The sequence below is a fragment of the Sinocyclocheilus anshuiensis genome, unplaced genomic scaffold (genome assembly GCF_001515605.1).
Source record: "Sinocyclocheilus anshuiensis isolate Anshui unplaced genomic scaffold, SAMN03320099.WGS_v1.1 scaffold838, whole genome shotgun sequence".
Lineage (NCBI taxonomy): Eukaryota > Metazoa > Chordata > Actinopteri > Cypriniformes > Cyprinidae > Sinocyclocheilus > Sinocyclocheilus anshuiensis.
The window spans coordinates 429,859-450,103 of NW_015539915.1; the positions used below are offsets into that span (position 1 = coordinate 429,859).

At 35.5% G+C, this 20,245-nt stretch overlaps 1 protein-coding gene across 3 annotated transcripts in view; it reads right to left on the minus strand.

The window, feature by feature from the left end:
* Positions 1-20,245, minus strand: part of rabgap1 (RAB GTPase activating protein 1) — a 102,680-nt gene that overhangs the window by 44,343 nt on the left and 38,092 nt on the right. For all 3 annotated transcript variants that reach the window (XM_016483397.1, XM_016483395.1, XM_016483398.1), the window contains 5 exons: positions 17,950-18,052; positions 16,660-16,829; positions 16,312-16,480; positions 16,079-16,172; positions 10,152-10,302 (listed from right to left, as the gene is read on the minus strand). In XM_016483397.1, the coding sequence (XP_016338883.1) occupies positions 10,152-10,302; positions 16,079-16,172; positions 16,312-16,480; positions 16,660-16,829; positions 17,950-18,052 (687 nt within the window). The remainder of the gene's footprint in view (positions 1-10,151; positions 10,303-16,078; positions 16,173-16,311; positions 16,481-16,659; positions 16,830-17,949; positions 18,053-20,245) is intronic.

The window sequence follows — 20,245 nt, forward strand, 5'->3', positions numbered from 1 at the left end:
GCCTCGTTTATAATGGGTTTTAATGTTTTTGTCTCGTCGCTCCGGCCGGGAGACGGCATCACATTATGGTAAGGGGCGTAACATTTCCGTCACACGTTTGAGGAATTCGGCCAATCACAACGCACTGGATAGCTGACCCATCAGAGCACACCTCGCTATTCAGACCGATGAGCTTTGTAAAAGTCAACGTGTTTCAGAAAGGCGGGGCATAGAGGAGAAACAATAATGTACAGTATGTGAAAAATAATGTTTTTTTAACCTTAAACCGCATAAACACATTTCATTACACCAAATACACAAAATAATGTTCTTTTTAGCAACATCATATGACCCCTTTAAATAATAAATTAAGAAAACGAAAGAAAAACTGTGCAACAAATAGCCTAGTATTCAGAGTTTCAGTTCATTTTTGTGCTGCGCGAAAGGAAACCAAGACGGCAGAAAGCGGGATCCTGTTAGAAGGAAAAAATTCAAATGATTGCGCCGGCGCCGCATGCGCGCACACAGTTAAGCATTGCTACCTTGACAATGCAGCCTGCTCATTATCATTATAAAATACAATAAGTCAAACATATGGAAAAAAAACACACTGCTCAGTTTAAATATGTAGTAAAATCTGTGCCGTTAAGTGTTATCACCGTACCACCGTGAATTATGTTATGCAAACCATTTTGTTTTACGTGGATATAAGTAGGCTACATAATAAATAATATTTTGGCATTCAAATACATCGCGAATACGGAAATATTTGATTTTGTGTGGAATGAGAGACACGACGTTGGTTTCAGTTTCGTTTTAGCCTAAATGAATTCTTTTTGGCTTGTCGTTTAGCTATAGCTTCTTATATTTTTAATTCTTGTTCTTTTCTAAATACTGTTAATTGAAAGGCTTTGATGTGGAGTGAGGGGAACTAAAATAGCCTAGCTATGTTTACAGTGTTTATTATAATGTTTGTAAACATTTTGTGCCGGCATTAGGCTCATTTCTGAATGAAATAATAAAATGCGACTTAAACGTTGTTGTTTTTTTCCCTCTAAAAAATTAATTTTTACAGACACAGACTTATTTCAACCATGCAGCAAACCTTTTTAAATATTTTGATAAATTACTAATAAATAAATGACTTTTTAAACTGTTTAACTGATTGTATTAATTGGTCAAAATTCTTCACGGTCGGTTAATGGTTAACCGGTTAAAATGAACATCCCTAATCACAATCCATCACTGCAGAGGTAAAATGCATTGTGAATACTTTCATACTGACAAGAATGAACAGAACTTCAATCTATCACAGTCTACATGTCAAATGAAACTATCTTTTCTGACTAAGACTATAGGAGAAGATAAGAGAAAGGCTGTCCCTATAGTGATGGGAAGGTGTTAGCCAAGTTCAGCCTGACTCAGCTGCTCTGTGAAAACACAGTAAACACAAACAGCACATACTCATCCCTTCATGTAGTGAGACAGCAGCTTTACATCAGTAGTCAGCCAAACTCTCAGCCTCACAAACCTGGACATCGCTGCTGCAGCAGAGACCAGCCAGAATCCTGCTGTATAGACCACCCACAGCCTTCCTCCATAAACCCTGCACAATCCCCTGGGTCTAGACCATTCGGCGTGACATTAACCCCACAGAGCAGCGAAGCTATTTTGGTACAGACAAGTATGCTACTATGTGCCATATTAAAAGATCTTCTATTGAACACAATGAAGCTCGAGACTATCTGTTCCCTATTTTGTTAAGTCACGCCTGGTGCGGAGATGGATATTTATTGTGGTGTGTTTAGAATGCTGGGACTTGAAGTGAGAAGAGGTGCAGGCTGCCGCAGACTAACAGGCCAGGCTTTGTGTTAACCGTTTGTTTTTATTCACCGCATGGGGTGGTGTATGAGGAGTGTCTAGAGAAATCTGCGTGTATGTCTGACCTCTGCGTCTGTGTTTATGGACACTGGAACATCTGGTAATAGTATGCATGAAAAGAAATGCAGCCCGACAAACATGCTCGGGTGTGCAGATGGGTGCAGAGTGAACGAAGGATCCAAAATCTGATGCTTGTTACCATGTCAATGGCAGACAATTTAATATTCAATTAACAAAAACAGAACTAGAGCCATGTGAATGGGGATTGACTGCAGAGTCCATGCCAGTTTGCAGTGCATTACTGAGTTGATTGCATTTGCAAGTCACCACTTTAAACACTTAAAGCTGTCGTCATTTACTCCTTATTTTACTTAATGTCATTCCAAACCTGTTCTCTTATTCAGTGGAACACAAAAGATATTGTAAAGAGTGTTTCAAGTGTTTTTGTCCATACAATGAACACCAGTGGGGTCCAAAACAACACTGAACCACAATGACTTTCAGTGTATGGACAAAAACAACACTGAGACATTTTTCCAAACATCATCTTTTGAGTAATTTCACACCTGTCATTTTTATAAACCTCACATTTTAACAGCACTGGTACTGTACCTGTCACTTCCATGGCAACAAGTGTAAATAAAGGAAAAGTCATTGGGGTTTGAAAGAGTGGTAGTACTTGAGTAATACGAGGAAAAGGTGAAGGCGCTCAGTAAAACTAGTCATCACTCAAGTCCTGATGTTAAGACGTGTCCTGTATTTATGACCCAGCCCTGGTGAAAATCAACACTCATCTTAATCCAGCCATTTGGCCCAGATATTTCAGAGGGAGGCCTGTCTCTCAAAACACTGGAAATTCTATATTTCTCACTAAAATGTTTATTGGAAGCGGAGACAGACTGTTTCATCAATGTCACTTTGTTGCTTAACTTGCCGTAAGCGTTGAACTATAGAGCAGCCTGCCAGTTCCGTGATAACAACTCAAAATAGAAATGTGGGCCGTCAATGCCTCCATTGAATTAAAACACAATGGCAAAACTCTGAGAGCATGGCTATTCTTTGTGCGACGCTTTTAAGAAATGAATCACCATGGTTCCCAGGCATCAACCACAAACACGCACGTACAAAGAAAAACATAAGGAAAATAGAGAGCATTTGTTGTTACAAAAAAAAAAGTTCACAACTTTCCTGGTTCAACATCTGTCATTATTGAAAAAAAATATATTAAAGACAGCTGCAGCTTCTAAATTGGCTATAAGGTTAAGAAAACTAATTAATTACTAATTACGCAAACATAAGGAAAATAGAGAGCATTTGTTGTTACAAAAAAAAAAGTTCACAACTTTCCTGGTTCAACATCTGTCATTATTGAAAAAAAATATATTAAAGACAGCTGCAGCTTCTAAATTGGCTATAAGGTTAAGAAAACTAATTAATTACTAATTACGCAGTGTGAGAGGAACGTGTGGTTTGCGGTGTAGCTTTCACGCAAAGCTTATGAGGGATCATTTTAGCCCTCTTCTATCAGAGTTTAGAGCGCTAGGAGGGCAGACGGTGAAAAGTGCAGGTCTGCGATAACTAGATGAGTGGAAACAAGACCTTTCATCAAGGCCTCGCTATAAAGGCTCTCTGTGAGTCAGCTTAGCGAAGGTTGCAGTCAGGTCTGTCCTGTATAATATCCTCTCATAATACAGCATGTGTAAGGAAATGTAGCAATACTAAAAACAATACAATGCATGTAAAAGTAGTGTTTTTCATGAGAAGATTAACTAAAATACCAACGCTATCTCACGACCAATTCATACGTATTTTACGAGATGGATAATTCGTATGAATTCGTACGACCTCGCTCGTACGATTTTGTATGATTTGTCTAGACCCCAGTGACGGGTAGGTTAAGGGGCGGGGTTAGGTGAAGGTCAATCGCACAAATTCATACGAACTCTGCAACTCGTAAAATATGTACGATTTAGCAAAAAACGTATGAATTTGTACGAGTGAGTTCGTACAAATTCGTATGAATTAGCCACCTCGTAAAATATGTATGAATTGCCGTGAGATCGGGTTGAAAATATTAGTACGCAATAAATAATACATGCTAAATTTGTAAAGCAATGCTGCTTTATTATTCATATAATATAATTATTTTAATTATTTTTAAAATGTAAAATTTCAAATGTAAATTGAGAAAATATGAATGGCAAAAAGGCTAATGTTTTTTCTTATTCTGTTGAGGATGAGTTTAAAGAGTGTTGCTTGACAAAGCATTCAGTTTTGAACATTATATAGATATTATAACCAATCCAAAGTTGCATGCTCTTCCAGGCAGACGGGAAAAGTTTTAGGATATGCTATAAAATGGCATATACAATATAATATAAAACCCAGATTATTTCTAGGAAGCTGGTTATGGTTTCTAAGTAAAGTACTCCTCACTTAATCGGTGCCACACTGTGGATTTGACCATCCAGAGAAAACTCCAGACCATCTTGTTTTTTGTTTTTTTTAAACAAGCATTTTTTCCTAAATCCTAAACAAAGAAATCTTTTGAGTATTCACAGGATTCATTCAACTCGATGTGTCGCAAGAGCTGGCAAAACCTGCTCTTGTCATGAGCAATTCTTCTTAAACACAAATGATAACTCTGGATCTCTACATAAACATGTGCCGGTCTTCAGCCTTGCCAGTATTGGATCAGGACATTTTCATGGATATTATTTACTGTTACACCATACTGTTCTGTTTTCATGTAATGAAACTTTGTGTACAAGACATACAAAACTTTGACATAATAGAGATGATGGGTGGAAAAGGAACGAGTTTAAATTTTGGCAGCATCCTCTAAAGAAGGACTTTGGTGATACAAAAGTGAGTCTGTTTGGCTCGGTATGGCTTAAGAAACAAAGCTATACGTGCAGGAGCTGCTCAGCACGGCTGTTGTCCTAACAATCTCACACACACTCAGTGTGTACATCAAGTTTATTTGGACTTTGGGGTGGGTGGGAGAGAGGAACATCTTGTAGCCACCTGGGACCTCAGTGCTGCGGGATGTTTTCTTTACATAATGACAGCTGACATGGCCGTGCCCAGTGAAATCACTGTGAGCAAGTAGCTTAACTAACAAAAAAAGCCTTTGCCCCAATACGGCTATGGCTGTTCCATGGATGTTTCAGGAAAATGAACCTGTCAGTGTTATTAATGTCCAAAATTAAGTACAAGTTCTCACCACACCTGCCAATTACCAGCATTAAATATTTCTTACCAGTCATATTTACTTTATTTTTAATTTATTTCATAATTACATTTTTATTTATTTTAATTAGAGATGCACCACTATAGAAATTCTGGCAGATAGTGATAACCCTATATTCACTTTGATGAACTTTGAACTTTGGCCAACAAATGTTTGATTTTTTTTTTTTATTAAATAACTATTTAAAATTTTAAATTACGTTCCAATTTTGTATAAAAATACCCTGAAATAAAATCAATAGTTGCTAAATCAAAAGTCAAATTAGCCATCACATCATTGTAACAAAATATGAAAGACAGATCTCTTCTTAAGACATGTAACAATGTTATTAAATTATTATTGCTATTAAAAATGAACTCTCAATGAGTGCTAGACAACAGCAAAGGTAATGTGAAAGAAAGGGAAATGAGCATACACAAGTAAATACAATTTAAATAATACATTTAAATCAATCAACCAGTCAATCAATAAAATCACCAATATGGTACCAATATATTGGGCATTCTAAATATTTTAACATGATAATATCATACTGACTACAACCTGCTGCAAACATTTTTTTGATTTTCATTTCATCTTAGTAAGCAATATTCAACATATTTGTTGCAAAATGGATTCCAGGAAAAGAAAAGAAAAATCAAAAAAAAATTTCTAGATAAACTTCTGATGGTAATTTTTCCACATAAACCGTTTCCATTTTGTGGTTTGTAATGCTTTGTTTTGAATCACTTTGTAATCTTAATCACCATCTCTCTCTAGAAATGCATGAATTACGGTCACTTCTGTCATTGCAAATCACTGCTGGTGTGAACGTCTCTTGACTTACGCCCAGTGGGTGAAGTGCAAGCCTTTTCTAGTCACACAGGATAAAGGAAGCCACAATAAACATTGTGAAGTGCAGTGAAGAGCAAGTCCTTAACGAGGGACAACTAGCTTTCACATTAGAGACAAATCACATTAAGGCACAGACTACTTTCTGAGAAAAGTGCTCTTGAATGTTGTTTGGGAAAAGGCCGAGACTTCAGCACAGTAAAAGCTCCTGTTTTCATGAAAATATCCCAACCACTGTTTGGGAAAAGGCCGAGACTTCAGCACAGTAAAAGCTCCTGTTTTCATGAAAATATCCCAACCACTGTGAGGAACCTTGGGGACATGGTGAAATGATTGACAAGGTACATTGACGTGTCTCCCTCGGGTTTAAACCAGGGGTCAAGTAGCACAACTGTACAGAGTTCGCACACAGAATTGCTAAACGGGAATGTATAGCGAATATATGATGCTGCTGCTGGTTTATTTATGTTCTCTAAAGTGAAGGATGCACAGAATCAGCACTCCAGAATGAAAAACACCAAGCTACAAAACTGAACGTTCACAACACACAAAAGTAGTGGTCGACCGATATATCGCCAAGGCCGATATATTGGCTGAAATCTGCCATTTTTCAAATATCGGCACAGGCTGATAAGTTTTTCTGTTTGGCCGATGTGTTCGAGACTTTTATTTTGACGGCGCTGAGAACGGCTGCGGCAGCGCCTGAGCACACAGTGCTCACATTCTCCCTCTTATTCGCTGTTGTCATTCAGTTCTGTCTAATATGGACAGAAGTCTATCTAATAATCAGATAGAACTGTTAAACAAAGGAATTAAAATGTATACAAAAAAGTATTATAACGATTGCTTTAATATTATTAAAGGCAAACATTATAATACTTTCTCGTTTGCCGTCAGCATTCCGCAAATACGGAATTGTCCCGCATATTATTGTACACATAAACGTATAAAGGGATAGTTCACTCAAAAGATGAACATTTGTTGTTAAGTGCGAATTGAATACGGACAGGAGGAGAGATCAGCTTCACTGGAGACGCGTGATCGACAAACTTTAAACTCGTGACTGATTTCAAATTAATCTGCGCTTTATGCATTTGCCCACTGTCATATTCATGTCATTTTCACTGTGTGCTGTATGTAAAATGAGTGTTACCTTGGCTTTATTTGAAAAAATATGATTCCCAATGCACACAAACTTCACAGATTACTTAGTGCCCTGTTGGTTACAGTGTTTACTTCCTTTTTAATTATATTTTTATTAAATATTTATTTATTTGTGAAAAATACTTTGTCTTCTAGAGTATAAGTATGTTTATTTTACACGTTTAGTTTTTAAAACATTTTCAAATGATTTCACATTTCTTAAATATGAATTAAAATAAATAAAATTATATCGACTTTATATCGGCCACCGGCCACCCTGCTTTCCAAGATATCGGCATCGGTATCGGCTGTCAAAAAACCCATATCGGTCGACCACTACACAAAAAATGTTGTAGACTAACATCTGCATGAATTCATAATAAAAAATAAATCAATAAATGCTAAAAAAAAAAAAAAAAAAAAAAAAAAAGTCACTTTACATTTACATGTTCAGGCTCCGAATAGACAATGAGGTCTGAGAAACAAAACAACTCTTTGTACTCGAGTCTTGCTTTGTAATACACTTTACTTAGCCATTAGCAATCCAATGCTACTGCTAATCATATAAAATGCTTCTGCCATTACTAGACTATCGAGCGGCTCTCAGGAACTCTGGACCATTTCAATCCAAACAGAGTAATGCAGAGTATTACGATAGTGTGTCATATGCACTCTCTCCTGCCTTGTACAGTGAAGACATAATTACAGCCTTTTTCCGAGAAACTCTGTTTTGACGTCCAATCCAAATTCTTTAAAATATTGAAAGACGGCCTTTCATATCTGAATGGGCATTTGTTGGTCATATTAAGCAAAAATATGCACTACATTTAAGGCTAAAAAACTGTACTGTGAAGAGAATTGTGCAAAAATGCTTGTTGGAGCCATGATGCATTGAGCTGTGGTGTTCATTTGGATAAGGTTTGAGTCTGGCTTGCAACATGAACTGATCCCACCCCTAACCTCTTTCTCCAAAATTTCCAGTGCCCTCTGGACTACATAACAGTCTAATATATTGGCTTCTAAAAGGTCAAGATTCTGTTTCAGATTTTATTCTGGAAAAGACGTTGATACTGGAATATTTCTGCAAGTGATCAGCCTATTGCGAATACACAAAGACATGCATTTTCTTTAACTGGTAAACTCTTCTAAAAATATTGGTGATACTCTTGTAATTTATCACAATGTACTTTCTGAAAGGAATTTAATAAGTCAGACAACAGAACATCTCTCCTCAACAAGCTGGTTTTTGGGTATCATTCATATCTACAGCACAGATGGTGCGGGACAAGTTACACATAAACGTATAAAGGGATAGTCCACCCAAAAGATGAAAATTTGCTGTTAATTTACTCACCCTCAGGCCATCCAAGATGTAGCTGACTTTTATCTTCAGTAGAATGCTTAGAGAAGATTTTTAGCTGATACCATGTCTAAAGCATATAAAGTAGTGCTGGGCAACGATTAATCGTGATTAATCGTATCCAAAATAAAAGTTTTTGTTTATATAATATATGTGTGTGCACTGTGTATATTTATTATGTATATATAAAGACACACACATACAGTATATATTTTAAAAATATTTACATGTATTTACATGCATATGTTTATATTGATATAATTTATATTATATATATTTAATATATAAACATACATTTTTTTCTTAAATATATATACATGCATATGTGTGTATTTATAAATATACATAATAAATATACACAGTACATACACATATATTATGTAAACAAAAATGAAAAATCGCAATTAATCGTTGCCCAGCACTAGTGATGAGCACTAATATAAAGTGAATAAACTAGTCTTCATCAGCTCACATTTTTACATAAACCATGAGAAACCATAAAACTTTAATATCAGTGACTGTTGGAGGAACTGGAGCGCTGAATGAGTCAGCAAAAAACAGCATTATAGGATTATATAAGCCAGTATTTTGGCTCATATCAAGTCGTAGTGACTCTTGGACATCTGAAAGTGAGTTTTGATTAAGTAATTTGTAGATCTGTGCTGGCTTGAACTGTTTGCCCGAGGCTCTGGATTACAGGAAATAACATTGTAAATAATGTTTGGTTTCTTGCACAGACCGAGCGTTTCGATTCATAAGACATCAGGAGCCACACGTATTAATTTTGTGTTGCCTGACATGCTTTTTTGACTCTCAAAGTGATGGTAGCCATTAACTTTTACATTTTATAAATCACCAAGGATCACAGTTTTTTGCTAAAAATCATCTTTAATATTCTACTCAAAAGTCATCTACATCTTGGATGGCCTGAGGGCGAGTCAAATTAACAACAAATTTTAATTTTTGGGTGAACTGTCTCTTTAAGGCCATGTGTCCTCCAAAGCGTAAAAACAATACCATGTGCTTTTCTCAAAAAAGCTAGCTTTGTGCAGGTGAGAGCGCTTCAGAGGCAAAAAGTTTCTTTCAGTTGAAACGCTTTGTTTGCTATTATACAGAATGTCTGTGGAAGTAGCGTGGCAGACGCATCACAAATTAAATGCTTTTTTAAGCATTACTTATCATATCACTATTGTGGTAGTCTGTGGGTGCCATCTGGTACAGACATTAATACTACATGAGACAAGCAATATTAACTTCTCTATTGTTGCTCAGTAGGATGCGGTGTCGGTGTGGCATTTGTCCTGCCCCTTATTCAATGTGATTGGATGGCTGAGTAAAAAGTGACAGTGACAAGTGCTGCGTTTTACTCAGATTTGAACATTTTTTAACTCTTTGTGCCAAGTGCCGTGCTTAGCGTGAAACAGACGCATATGTTTTTACATACGCAGCACTCCCATTGAAGACAACTGAAAAAATACGCTAGACTCGGAAAAAAAAAACACTTTGGTGGACAGACGGCCTAAGGCATACTTAAGGTTAGAGATTGAAAAAACAGTTATATGAATAATTAATTGAGATATATGATCAAAATTTTTGATCCACTGATAATGGAGAAGATGCATTAGATTCAATCCTTTGCTTTGCCTTATGTGATCAAATGTGCCTCTGGTGCACTGAAGTGGAGGATGGGAACTGTACGCCTACCTTAGTGATGAGTGTACGGTACTCCTCCACCAGATGGTCATTGTTATGACATCCGGCCAGTAGCTGCCACACCTCCCCTCTCAAGGCCTCTGGGACACCACTGCGCACCAGCGCCGGGAGCTGTTTGGGTCGAACGGCCAGGTTCAGATGCCTGATGAAACATTATAACTCAAATGAATTACAGTACTTCCATTTAAGACGGTCCAAGAAAATAGTCCATGTGACATCAGTGGTTTAACCGTACTTTTATGAAGCTACGAGAATACTTTTTGTGTGCAAAGAAAACAAAAATAATGATTTTATTCAATGATTTCTTCTCTTTCGAGTCAATTCGCCGCCATTCATAAGAGTACCATGATGTATGCGTGTGCATTCTTCTGCTTGTAAACGAGGCGCAGCACATCCAGGTTTGGTTGAACCACTGATGTCATATGGACTATTTTAACGATGTCCTATGGCCTTTCTGGGCCTTAAACGTGGTATTTGAGTTTATGTCTATGCAGGGTCAGAAAACTCTCGGATTTAATCAAAAATATGTTAATTTGTGTTCCGAAGACGAACGAACGTCTTACAGTTTGGACGACATGAGGGTGAGTAATTAATGACAAAATTTACATTTTTGGGTGAACTAACCCTTTAACACAAAATAAATGTGATTTGTATGCTTTCAACCTTTTTTCACAGGTTCGGCAACGCCATTCGGCAAAATTTCACAAGTGAAATCCATTCATTTCATCCATTCAATCCATGTGATTTGAAATTTCAAAAAAAGGGCAAAATATTAGATTTTGCTAAGAGTAAAAGTTGAAGTAGATTTTGCAAAGAGTTAAAAAGTTGGTCGCATTGACCAATGGAAGGCTGCTTGGTTTAAATTGACTTCTATATACGCTGCTTCATACATGGCTACACTATTGACAATAGACCTTTTTGCCTGTGCACACACTGCACCGGTACACTATTTTCATAAATATGTCCAAAAACACTGCAGACGCCGGCGCTGATAGCCTCATGGTTAGTGTGCCAACCATAGACTGTATAAAAAAATGCACGTAGTGATGACACCCGTAGGTTTCTGAAGAGCGTTTTTGAAGCTAAAAGTGGGCAGAGCCGGCCGTCGCCATCTTGGCAGATAATCAAAAATGGGCAAAGAGGCGGGAGCTGGTTGCTGAAACCACGCCCACCTAGCTCAACGGTGGTGAAAGCAGCGGCAATCCACCTGTCACTCAAGTGGCCACGCAGAATTATGCAGAACTTTAAGGCTTAATATAATTTAAACGGATGAGTTATAAAAAAAATTCAACCCCCTCACAGTTGTCATGAAGGGCAAAATTAGCTATATAGACCAAAACCACTTTTTGTACCAGGCTGTAAACATTTTTTTCTGCTGTAAAGTTGGGCATTTTAACATGGGGAGTCTATGGGACTGACTCCCTTTTGGAGCCAGTCTCTAGCGGCCAGTCGATGAATTGCAGTTTTAGTCACTTCCGTGTTGGTTTCACAAGAGAGACCGGAAGGTTGCCGCTTGGTGCCAACATATAGCGCAACTGTGCTCACGTGGTCCTTTGCCGATCCCGTTCCCCTGTCTCCTCCCAATGCTTTCCTGTCACCTCTCTACTGTCCCATCGCATTAAAGGCATTAAAAAAGTACATAAATATAACTTAAAGAAAAAAAAAAAACTCTAGACCTGTGAACAGAATTAATGGTTATCTATAAAAAAACAAAAACAAAACTAACAAACAAACAAACAAAAAACCCTATTTTAAAATTCTGCAGAAGACAAAAGATGATGTTTTGAAGAATTTCTCAAATGCTTTTGTACAATATAGATACTGGGGTCCACTATAGTTTTTATTCATTTTTTTATTTTTTATTTTAGTACATCAAGTTAAAGTAAATTAAAATTAGAAATGGACAAAATGTTGAAATAAAACATTTTCTTACATTTTATTTTATATTTATTTTTTATTTTATTTTATTTTATCTTATTTTATTTTATTTAACATGTTTGTTTGTTTGTATTATACTTTCAGTTTTAGTTTAATACAATAATCCTGCTACTGACTTTCATAGTATGGGCAAGCCTGACAGGCTTCCCCAAGACTTCCTCGAGACTATATACACTGTATGGCATTAGTGATACTCTGCCTGACACACAGACAAAAGTGACCTTCTGGTGTGTAATTTATTCCATAGGACCTTTTACTAAAGGAGAAGCTTATATAAGACAATCTTAACCTGCTAGAGGCTTAATCTCTGAATGCGGTCGGCACGTTTACCAGCATTTATTTGTATTTGTTTATGGAATGTCTTAAATGTCACTGGTGCCCATTTTCCTTCCTGATTAAAAGGAAAGTGCATAATTCCACTGTGTTGTAATATGCACAAACCGTTTCCCTCAGGGATTTTTACCACTGATATTATCTTGCCAATCACTCAAAACTGACAAACACAATTGGGATTATTACTGCAAACTGTTTCCTCCAATAAGAAGAACTTTGTTCAGTGCAACACATTGCTTTTTATGACATGACATCATACTGTCATAAGCGTGAGACATGTGCTTTGCAAATACAAAGTCTGTAGAGTCCGTTTTTGTTGTAGGAAACAGCAAATGTGTTTATTAATGCAATCTGCACCAGCCCCTTAAACCCAATGTTCTTGAACCAGGAAGCGCTAACATCAAACAACGGGGGCCCCAGCCAGTGAGCAGTCACTCATTTGACCTATTCATCAAAAATACAGTGATTTTGTTATATATATATATATATATATATATATATATATATATATATATATACACAGTGGGATTTTTTGTAATATATAAAGTAAAATATATTGTAAGCATGTTAACTTTGACAGCCCAAAAATACACTGTACATCTTATTCTCTTCTCAAATGTCTCTTCTCTCTATCACTTTTTGGCCCAATTTGTAAGTGTCTGGATTACATTATCATCTTCTTTTGACTTAGGACAACAAGAAACCACCCAGAACACCCTAGAAATGTGCTATAAAAACACTTTAGCAACCACACATTTGATTTACACCGCCAGTGGTTTTCATATTTATTGTCCATTTTGCAAAAAAAAAGGAGGAATCACAGCAGTTCTGCAAAGAGGAAATGTGTTAATTACTCAGCATGAACTCAATTATGAAGTATGCTTACAGAGCCAAAGGCTCTACCAAAGTATGAACAAAAACTAGAGCTTAAAAGTTAAGTGGTTTGAAAAATACCTTGTCTTTAAATCAAGGGTCTTTAATACACAGCACATTAAGTCACTTAATGTAAGAACAGACTAACTGTAAATCTCAGCTTCCGAACAAGGAAAGCCAAGGGTTTAAAGAGGAGGAAAACTAGAGACTAGATGCAGATGTGAGCACAACTCACACACAAAGACACGGCTGTGTTCTTCAGGGTGCAGAGACAGTCGCAAGCCTGTGATTAATTTCCTGGGACTTTTAATTGAATTCATCTCGAGGTTTTGATTAACAACAATAAGAGTAATAGGAGCGGGAAATAATCTTAATAAGACCCTTATCTGAATTTGACCATTTCCCCATTCCCCAGTCTCTCTACTAGTGCTCCACATTAAAATATCTCTCTCATTTCCCTCCCATGAATGAGTTCTTAAATTAGAAATGGTGTGTGTGGAGATATTTTTGGTGGGAGATGTGTGGGATGGGAAGCTCTTGATTTTCGGCATGTTTTTAGTGCTTCCCTGCATAGAAAGGCATACAGCAGCAGTTGAACAGTGTCAGGAAGAAACAAGACAACCTCTAATCTAAATGTGCATATGCTAATGTGAAATAATTAATCTCTACAGGAATCTGCACAAGCTTCGCATCCAACCCACGGCTTGTTAATAACAGAATTGCGGCTCAAAGTCTAATTTTTCCTGCAAAAACCTGCATAAATTTACACCTGTCGCTTGTCAGGGTCTAAAATTAACACTATAAATGAGAGCAAATAAGGATGCATTAAACTGATCAAAAGAGACAGCAAAGACATTTGTAATGTTACAAAAGATTTCTATTTCAACTAAATGCTGCTCTTTTGAACTGTAAACACATCAAAAAAAATTGGTGCTTTTACAATCGATTCGCGTGCGTTCGAACCGCTCTCTCACTGTTCCAACGTTAGTAGCCTGATCTCATGAAAATGAGTATCAGTAGCACGATTTTCTATTTCTATTTATTCACAGAAACTGGCTTTGCCGTGCATATACACACGCGTTTGGCGTGCATATTAGTGCTGTGACGGTGGCAGATTTTTACCACCGTGGTGGTAATGGACCAACTACCGCCGGTGGCGCGGTGTTGATATATAAAAAAAAAATTATATATATATTAGTGGTGTCAAAATTCGCGCGTTAATGCAGTCGATTATTTTTTCAGTTTAACGCTGAAAGTGCGGTGTTGATATAAATATATATATATACAGTATAGGCTATATATAATTAATATTAATTATATATATATATATATATATATGTATTAGTGGTGTCAAAATTAGCGCATTAACGCAGGCGATTTAACGTGTTAAAAATATTCATAGCCAATGGCGATTCAGTTGCCAAGGTGTCCGTTGAGGGTTGTATATGCCATTATAATTTGTGTTTTATTTTATAATTATATACAATTATAAAATAAAACAAATTATAATGGAATTTGTTATAAACAACATATAAAAGTCTAGCCAAAAATAATTTATTTAAAGAGAAATTGAAACGCAACTACATCTCTCATCGCACAAATACAAATGTTTCCCACGAGAGGCTCCGGCGTGATCACTTGGATTTTTTCCTTATAACAGCGGAAACGACTTAAAACATTTGTGACCCAGGACCACAAAACATAAGGGTCAAATTTTTGAAATTGAGATTTATACATCATCTGAAAGCTGAATGATTAAGCTTTCCATTGATATATGGTTTGTTAGGATGGGACAATATTTGGGCGAGACACAATTATTTGAAAATCTGCAATCTGAGGGAGCCAAAAAAATCAAAATATTGAGAAAATCGCCTTTAAAGTTGTCAAAATTAAGTCCTTAGCAATGCATATTACTAATCAAAAATTAAGTTTTGATATATTTACAGTAGGAAATTTACAAAATATCTCCATGGAACATGATCTTTACTTAAAGGGGTCATATGATGCGATTTCAATTTTTCCTTTCTCTTTGGAGTGTTACAAGCTCTTGGTGCATAAAGAAGATCTGTAAAGTTGCAAAGACTAAAGTCTCAAATCCAAAGAGATATTCTTTATAAAAGTTAAGAGTCAGCCACGCCTACCTAAAACGGCTTGTTCTAACACGCCCCCACATGTCTACGTCACGATGTGGGAAGATTTGCATAACACCACCCAAATGTTCACGCAAAGAAAGAAGGCGTAGTATATACTCGCTGTAGTATTGTTGTTGCCGCCGCCATGTTGTGGAGACGCTGTGTGTTTCGTTGTGAAAGCGAAACTACTTTGTTTGGTCTTCCAAAAATAAATAAGTACGTTTTTTATATTTAAAGAGTTTTTATATTTTATATTTTTTATATTTAAAGCGAGTTTTTTGGGCAGTGTAGAGTAGGGCTTGTTGTTTGTCATTTCTCCGATCACAAATGCAGACATGGTTTTATGTTTACGCGCGCAATGCAATGCGTAAAAAGACAGTATAAGTCATTATAATCCATAATTATGTCCCCACTGGATGCAACGAATGCCTCGTTTATAATGGGCTTTCATGTTTTTGAATCGTCGCGCCGGCTTGACAGGGCATCATCACAGTATGGTGAGGGGCATTCTAATTTTGTCAGTTAATGGTTAATTATCGGTTAACGAGCGTCGGTTGTCGGTCAGGAAAATTAACAAAAATCCCTAACTTTTTCTGGTTCAAACCCTGAGCCTTCATTTCCACTTGTTTTCAATGCACTCACCATTTAGACAGCAAGTCTCCCCAAGTTTCCAGAATTTTTTCACCACATTCCTTAGACACGTCTCCAGATCCACTCAATAACGGCTCGTCATTATCTGGGAGGATAGTGAGAGAGAAAGAATGAGAGAGATGTTACCAGCTTCTAAGGTTCAGTAAAATCTCCATATCCATATATAATAAGAACTCCTAAGGTCATGTACATGATGATATGAATGAGAGCTGAGGACCGCTCACCTTCCTCCTCATCATCCTCAGGAGGTGAGGGCACCATAGAGCCGTGAGAGCCGGACGACAGGATGCCGGGGCTCGCTGTGGTCTTCCTCCTCTCTCTCTCGGTCTCGCTCTCTACACTCACCACTTCATACAGCGTGTCTGAGTTGCTCTTCCTCTCCTTGTTCTCCATCTGAGAGCAGAGTGAAGGTACTGTGAAATACCGAGCTACATACTTTGAATGTGAATGCTGTCTCAATAGCGAAAATGTGACATTGTGGCCAAAACATCAGGATTTTTAGGGACAGACGTTTGGTTCTCTAGAAAATCAGTCGGTTGAAAAGTGAGGCCCTGCACTGAGCTCGTACTTACCGGTCTGAGTTTGAGATAGAAGGTCTCGGTGTAACTGCGTTTGCTGAAGGGCCAGAAGAGTCTATCATTGGGTGAGCACACTCGAACCCGTGTCTCCAGCAGGAACCGCACAGGCTCTTCCACCTCCGTGATCACCAGGTCCACCGCCGTCGTCATGTACATGAACTTATCTGTGTTACAAGTAAAAGAATAGCAGACGTTCAAACAGGTCATCACAGCATTTTCATATTAGTGGAGGTAATGTCATTCACAATTATTTCTTGAATTTCAAGTTTGTCTAAGAGGAGGAATTATTATATATTATAGAAAGAAGAATTATTAAATAAAAATTCTATTTTCATTTTATTTGTATAGCACATCATATATCGGATCCAATTACCGGAGTATTAAATAAATATATATTTTATTCATATACCACCTTTATTACATTGAATCAAGAACAAAGTACTTTTTTTTTAAATCAGGAAAACTTAAAATCATTATTATTATTATTATTATTATTATTAACAACAACATTGTTGATGTTAATAATAATAATAATTATTATTATTATTATTATTATTATACAATTATTATAATATTTTATTATTGTTATTGTTATTAATAAATAAATATACATTTTATTTGTATAGCACATTTCATACATAGAATACAGCTCAAATTATTGTTAAAATTGTTAAAATTATGATGATTATTATTATTATTATTAACAACATTGTTGTTGTTAATAATAATATAATACATTCTAATAATAATAATAATTATTATTATTAAATTAATAAATAATAATGAAAAAAAAACTTTATTTGTATAAAACATTTAATACATAGAATCCAGATCAAAGTTTTAAAAAATGTATCATTGTTGTAATTATTATTACATAAAAAAAACATTTTATTTGTATAGGACCTTTCATACATCAAATACAGCTCTAAGTATTGTTAAAATTGTTACATTTCTAATTATTATTATGATTAACAACATTATTGTTGTTGTTAATAATAATAATAATAATAATAAATGACACAATGATTATTATTATTATTATTATTATTATTAAATAAAAATGCATTTTATGTGTATAGAATGTTTGGAAAATCTGAACATTTGGAGCCTGTCTAATTTTAGTTGGAAGAATGTTCCAGATTTTTTAAGCACAATGGCTAAATGGTACCTCTTCAAATCACTCATGGTTTAAATAGCAATATTCCAGAAAAAATCAGCATCAGAAGAGCTCAAACAATGATTTGGAACACAGTCTGCAAACCGAGCATGTGTATGGATCTGTACCTTTGGGCGTCTCCTCATTCACGGCCTGAAACTGAGGAGTGTTGGGATTCCAGCTCCCTGTGATGATGTAAGACTTCCCATCAGAACTCTTGCCCATTGATTCCTAACAGATGGGCGGAGGGCAGATGAGGAGAGCCAAGAGAAGGAGAGCATAAAACAAATATAAATTCAAACATAATCATGACTTCACAGAAATTTCGTTTGCGGTGAATTAACCAATGGGGGACAGTCCCGGCCAAAATCCTAACTGCTGATAGTTGGCTTTGTCTACAGAACTAACTGGATGGACCCATGACAACATCACATGGGCCAAGCAAAAGCCATTTCACAACTCTGTGGTAATATGAATGTTACACAGATTAGTCTTGGAGCTACAGGCGCGTTTTAACTTCTGAAAAAGCATTTTGTTTTCTGTTTGTCCCCGTGCATCCTTGCTTGACCCTAATGCCAGATTTCCCAGTCACTGGCCACAGAAAGAGATGCAAATTTCCACAGAAATAGATTGTCTGTCATCAATAAAATTCTACAAAAACAATTTGAGAAGGATATGCCTGGAAAAGTCTACAGATTTGGCCAGAGCCTTGATATTAAATAACTGTATACACTATTTTGGTTGCAGACTTATCATTATTATTATTATTATTATTATTATTATTATTATTATTATTATTTTAGAATAGAGAACCTTAAGTGTGTTTGTCAATAACAAAATGTTGTCTTATAAAATAAAAAAAATCCACTTCTTGTAAAATTAATACAAAATTTATTAAAAACAAGTTTAAACTCACAAAATTACAGTAAGTTTAAAGTTGCAGGCCTCAACATTTATTTTCCCTCAGGGCTCAAAAAATGTTTTTAAGAATTTTTGCAATTTTCAACAACAATTTTTACATTTCAGATGTGCTAATTAACATTAGAAATTATTTCAACATGACACTTAATTTTTTAAATGTTAAATAACTATCATTTCTTTGCAATTTCCTTTATCAGCTAAAATATAGCTCCAGTAGACTGTACTTTTTTTTATTTTTAAGAAACTAAAAATATTCCTGTGAAAACCTTTAATTGGTTAACTGTGTTAACTGGTTAACTTTTAGTTAGTGTACCATAGAACAAAAAGTGTAGTTTTATTGTAAACTATTGTAATAATTGATTGTTTTTGCAAAAACTATACCATTTATGGTATTAATTTATGTTGAAAAACAGTAAAAGAACATACCAAGAAAGTCCCAAAATATGATTACATCTTATATTAACTTTTATTTTTCTTCTTCTTTTTTTATGAGTAATGTATATTAAAATTTTACATTTTCAGTTATTTAGTTCATTTTTAATTAATTTCCCCTGACAGTCTTTTGTCTTTATACAGTAGATTTTGGTAATTCTGATAGATTAAATTATATAAATTAATGAAATATACGTTGTAAAACATGCAGGCACCAATATACACTACCGGTCAAAAGTTTGGGATCAGAACGATTTTTAATGTTTTTTAAAGGAGTTTCTTATGCTCATCAAGACTGCATTTATTTGATCAAAAATACAGGGAAAAATGTAATATTGTGAAATATTATTACGATGTAAAATAAACATTTTCTATTTTAACATACATTAAAATCTAAGTAATTCCTGTGAAGCAAAGCTGAATATTCAGCATCATTACTACAGTCTTCAGTGTCACATGATCCTTCAGAAATCAGTCTAATATGCTGATTTATTATCAGTGCTGGAAACTGTTGTGCTGCTTCATATTTTTTTGGAACCTGTGATACTTTTTTGATAGGATTCTTTGATAAATAAAAAGTTAAAAAGAAGAGCATTTATTTAAAATAGAAACCTTTTCTAACAATATACAGTACATAGAAATTATTCTTTCGTTTTTTGAAAGAAATTAAAACTTTTATTCAGCAAGGATGTGTTAAATTGATAAGAAGTGATAGCAAAGATTAATCCTGAAAAAAGTATCACAGTTTCCAAAAAAATATTTGGCAGCACCACTGTTACCAACACTGATAATTCTAATAATAAATCAGCATATTAGTATGATTTCTTAAGGATCATGTGACACTTTATACTGGCGTAATGGCTGATGGAAATTCATAAATTATAAATTATATTTTATTAAAATAGAAACCAGTATTTTATATTGTAATAAAATTTTTGCAGGATTAATGTTTTTTGTTTTTTTTTTGATCAAATAAATGCAGCCTTGATGAGCATAAGAGACTTCTTTAAAGGGGTCATATGATGCGATTTCAAGTTTTCCTTTCTCTTTGGAGTGTTACAAGCTGTTCGT